General features: G+C 36.2%; 1 protein-coding gene across 1 annotated transcript in view; it reads left to right on the plus strand.

Annotated features, from left to right (window-relative positions):
* LOC127004080 (mpv17-like protein) overlaps positions 1–3,862 on the plus strand; it is a 6,280-nt gene extending 2,418 nt beyond the window's left edge. The window contains exons 3-4 of the mRNA XM_050871399.1: positions 1,850–1,981; positions 3,594–3,862. Of these exons, the coding sequence (XP_050727356.1) occupies positions 1,850–1,981; positions 3,594–3,737 (276 nt within the window). The 3' untranslated portion in view covers positions 3,738–3,862. The remainder of the gene's footprint in view (positions 1–1,849; positions 1,982–3,593) is intronic.
* The last annotated feature ends 1,524 nt before the right edge of the window (positions 3,863–5,386 follow it).

The raw sequence follows: 5,386 nt of genomic DNA on the forward strand, positions 1-5,386 counted from the left end.
TTTAACATCATAAGAGGTTATGGGAAAATCTGATGTTAAACAGAAATGATGATGTAATGAAAATGAATGAGGATGACTTTGTGAAGTGGAAGAGTATAAGGACAGGACTGAGGGAGAAAGTATCAAAGATAGACCACCAGTTAAATGGATCAGTAAAGTGGATTAATACTGAAGAGAATTACAGGAGAGATTACAGGCAAGGGATTTCAGCCATTGCAAGGGTGTACCAGAACAAGGAAATTTGAAGGTGCTTCTGCTGTGACCATTCCCTTGCAAGAAGCTCATATAAGGGGACAGAGCTTCAGAGGGCCTTAAGTGGTTGCATGTACTCAAAACAACACTGCAACCCAGGACTATATTGTCAATAGCAACTTAACATCAATGTCCTTTCCTCTGTACTTCTTCTTCCCACTTACTTGGGCCATGTACATAGTAATTATTTCCAGTAAGGTCTTTTGTTTTCAGCTAGTATGCTTGATAATATCATTTTTTTTAATTATGGATATTTTTAAAATGATTAATTAATGATGCATTCAGAATTTGTTTCATTCTACAGATTACTAAATATTAAAAGGTGGATATTAATAGAGTTATGATAAACGGAGGAGAAAATTTCCCAGTAAGGTGTGCAATGCTGTGCATTCCACACCTGTGACCTGTTGCCCAGATGCTGATATTATCTGAGATTAATGTAGCTTGAAACCCACCATATGATATCTAGAGCACATCACAGTCAGAGGCAACCAATGGTCTTCAGAGTTAAATATTATGCATACATGTTTTCTACATCCTGATCTAATAATTACCAGCTCCCTAGAATCATTAATTTTTTGAGCATCAACCTTTAGACTACAGGTTTAGTTATATACCACATCAACAGCCTTGGCTATTGCTACGGGTGTAGTTGTGTAACATAAGCCATTTTCCACTGGAATATTACAGTGAATGCAGCAACAATGGGCCTATGTGCTTCTTCTTTTCTTAGCATAAATTTCCACAGTTGGTAACCTCCTCTTATCACTCACTCCTATGTCAGCTGTCAAGATACACGGAAGTCATGTGAAAACAGTGAAGTCTACGGAGAAAACGACATCACAATAAATTTTAACACTTTTTATCTCCAAAATTACTTAATGTAACTGAACAAATTGTAATGCACTGAAATTGGACAGTTTACTGATCATCAGCATATTTTTATATACTGGAAATATCCAAAAATACACAGCTAATGTTCCCTCACTCACAGGCTCACCTCTCCTGCTCCCACTAATGCTTCAGTTAGGATTTAAACCATCAATCATAGTCAGGTTCAAGGTAAGCTGAATCAATTGACATCAAAATGAACTTCAGTGAAGTTCCACTACTGGAGTAATTGAGCTCAGAAAAATAACTTTGCGTTTGGTGCCTGCTGAAAAACTGTCAAGTGTGGGAGTTGCAAGAACAAATTCCTGCACCCTATAATTTAAATTGTACCAGAATCATTGACTTTTCCTCAAAAGATGCTGCCATGGCTCACTCATTGTTACATTCATCCATCTTTACATATGTCGGACTCTCCAGACTATTATTTGCCAGTTCCTTTTCATCAGTATTAAAAGCATAAAGTCATTATAACTTATTTACTTTTCATCAAAGGTGCAAGGTAGTTGAGTTATATGATGACATAGGTCCTGACAGTGTTTTATATTTCCATGATACACAGTAAAATGTATAGGATAGGAAAACACATTTGCCAAACTCTTAATTTAAAGGTAAAAAAATCTAGAAAAAAAATATTCTTGCAAATATGATTTTTGTAAAAATGCTAACTGCTGCTTTTAGGAGACTGAATATAGTTTCTTCTCTGCAGGCACTTGTTGAGCAGGTGACATGGTCACCTTTTGCTTACACGCAGTTTTACCTGTGCATAAACCTGATGGAAGGAAAGTCATGGGATGAGTGTGAGCAGCAATGGAGGACAAAGGTGCCACAAACATGGAAGGTAAAACCTAGTTTCCTCTGCCTCACACTGTTGATCATTGCATGCTGGCTGTTCACATTAACTGGGAAAACAAGCCTCACTTCCTTTCCCATTTTGTCTATATAATTAACTGCTCCACAAGCAAGGCACACCCCCTCTAACATGCTTCATACTATGTCCACATTGTCTTGGCCAATAATATTTGTCAAGGTAATGTGAACAAAGTAAGCATATATTATTAACAATACCACAAGCAAGTCTCATCCCCGGTCCTGGTGAGGGTGCATGTGATTGGTGGTTGCTGGGAAAGAAAAATTAATCTTGTTGTTAGTTGTTGGGTTGGTGTGGGCAGAGGTTAATTTGAAAGTTAATGTGAACAGAATTATCCTTCATTAACATCATTATCATCATCATTGTTACCATCACATGCAGCAGCAGCTGTATTTATGTTATTATTGCCAAATTAACATGCTTAGCAGAGTTGCAGGAAGCAAGAATCCCTTGCAAGTTTGAACAATATGTATGACCATTGTACTATAAGCATAAAATAGCTCAGATCCACTTATATTTTGCCTTTATTCATATTAAATTATAATCAGAAATTCCTGTAGACAAATTGATCTGCTCTCATTCGAATAAAAATTGTACAAGTTAATAGATTTGTTTATAGAGCTAATGTTCAGCCTTAGATTAGGTAGAGTTTTGGTCACTTGCTTAATTAACTGTGTTGGGTTACTTTCTTAACTCAGTCACCTTCTAGCCAGCCCTTTCCAGGCATGCATCATATAGCACTTTGTAGTTTGAATTATTTTTTGTGTATCATTTATCTCAATAGGCGCACCTAACATCACCGTAGCCAATCCAGGATTTAGTACATTTCCAAACTACTAGGAGGTAGTGTTATAATTGTATTTCGTAAAGAATCCTTTTAACCAAAAACTAACTAAAATTATGGGTATTCTTTTTTTTGACAGAACACTGAATAAACTACAGAACAATAATATGAAAATATGCATAATTATCTGTAGCTCCGAGGCCCGAGGCAGCCCATACGCCATTTTGCGGGTATCAGATACCATAAATAGCATACTTTTACTGGGCAAAGCAGGTGATGTTACTTATTGTGACTTTGTGAGCTTTCATATTTATCTATTTGTGTATATTTCATGGTGGCAAAACTTCCATTACTAGTTTCATTTTTACTAGTGACACGAATGTGACCGTTTTTCACAATAGAATTTCACTCAAATAAGTGAATCAGACATGACAGAAATATTACCAGTGTGTGTATGAATGAATACAAAGATAAGCACATACTTTGATTTAACTCTAGGATGTCTCGTTGATCATTAATAAATTAAAACAAAATATGCGGATAGACTACCCTTTAGCCCGCTACCGCTGTATGGCGGCTAAAATAGTCCCTCCACCAAGTTTGTACCCCACATTTGGTGATGTTAGGTGTGTCTATTATGTGATTTATGTCTTTCAGCAGCAATGTAGTTTACCCCAAACATACATTTTCAGTTACTCAATCATGGCAAACCACATTTATTTCAACACCTTACTTTATTTTCTTGGGCAATCATTCTCACAGCTGACTTGATTCATACATGCCAGTCTGTGGTTTTAGACTGGAGCGTGTTTCTGGCCGGTGGTCCAGACGGTGAACTTCTGGCTGGTGCCCATGAAGAACAGGGTGCCCTTCACTGCCTGCTTCTCCTACATCTGGAACACCTTTCTCTCCTACATGCACCACAAACAAGTGCCAGCTTAGGGCCTCCAGGGATAACCTTGGTGTGCAACTCAAGATAAATTTTGTAGATATTTTAAAACAAATCTTATCTTAGAAGAATGGCTTACTTACGCAAAGTGTGAATATTTTAATTGATATGTGATTAAAAGTATATATATATATATATATATATATATATATATATATATATATATATATATATATATATATATATATACATATACATATATATATATATATATATATATATATATATATATATATATATATATATATATATATATATATATATATATATATATATATATATATATATATATATATATATATATATATATATATATATATATATATATATATATGTGTGTGTGTGTGTGTGTGTGTGTGTGTGTGTGTGTTTTTAACTGCTGGTCTTTAGGAAATAGCAGTGGAGTGTTACTTACACTTTTTTAAGTGTAACTAAAAAAGCCTTGGGGACTTTCACCTTATTTTTATTGGTGTCCTGCATGTACAGGTAAGCCAATGTGATAGTGCAGATACTAATAATGAATACAGGGTAAAATTGCAGAACAACTACTTCTCCCCCTCCACCATTCCAGCCCAAATTAAACCCCAAAACAAGCCTGGGGACCTGTGGGGAACTGGGGTTTTGGAAAGGAAGAAGGCAAAATCACTGAAAAATGAGCTTCCAAAATTTCCATAAAAAAATCTGTCAAATAGGAAAAATTCCCTGGTCTCGAAAGTAAGGAAAGTCCGTAATGTATATACAGTCACCCCTCAAATAGTACAGGGGTTAGGGACCCAGGGCCCCCGTACTATTCAAAAATCCATATAAAATTAGTGACCCCCATAGAAATACTCCTGGGCTGAGTTTGAGAGAGGGAATCGGGACTCTCGGAACGTCCCGAGTGCTCTCAAACGTGTGACGCGGCAGCACAAATTACCAACTCAGCACGTGCGCTGGCTCCCAGCTTTGAGATGTGGAGCGACTTCATGCTGTGATGACGTCATCAGCAAATATGGCGGCTAACGGTGACCAGATGTGTAACGTTGTCTCATTAGAATCATAGGCATAATTACCTACATACTGTAGACATTTATAACACATGAACTACATGCTACAGTGTCATATCAAGGTGTTAAGAGGCTCAGTCTGCTTAGCCCATGTGAAACCACAATACTGGACTCAGAATTTCAACGCAACTCTGTTGATTTCAATGACGAACTGTAGGTTTACTAATAACAAGTGCGCTCTGAAACTTTCGCTAATGTGAACCTTGGTAAGAGTTTTATACAGTGCAATATAGGTATTAACGACTAGTATAAGAAGGACTAGACCTACAGTTTAACCGAATACAGTTAACAGGCTGTGCTATTGTTAGCTCATTATCTTTATATTTTGTTTTGGTTGTTATAAATATTTATGGTATATGTACAAAGGGTCTTCAAAAAAATCATGAAAATGCATGTTGATAAAAAAAATCATGTTTAACATCCTTATTTTCCCTTATGGGGATAGAGGGGCTATGAGTGTCTCCCTCTGTTGAGAATATGCATGAATTTGATTTTCTTTGCTCTGAAATAAACTAAAGCTGGAGCAAGAACATCATTATGAATATGGTAAAGCTTTTGTGGAAGAATGGTGAAATCATTAATGCTTTAGGAAATTT

Source organism: Eriocheir sinensis, chromosome 27 (assembly GCF_024679095.1).
Source record: "Eriocheir sinensis breed Jianghai 21 chromosome 27, ASM2467909v1, whole genome shotgun sequence".
NCBI classification, from domain to species: Eukaryota; Metazoa; Arthropoda; class Malacostraca; order Decapoda; family Varunidae; genus Eriocheir; species Eriocheir sinensis.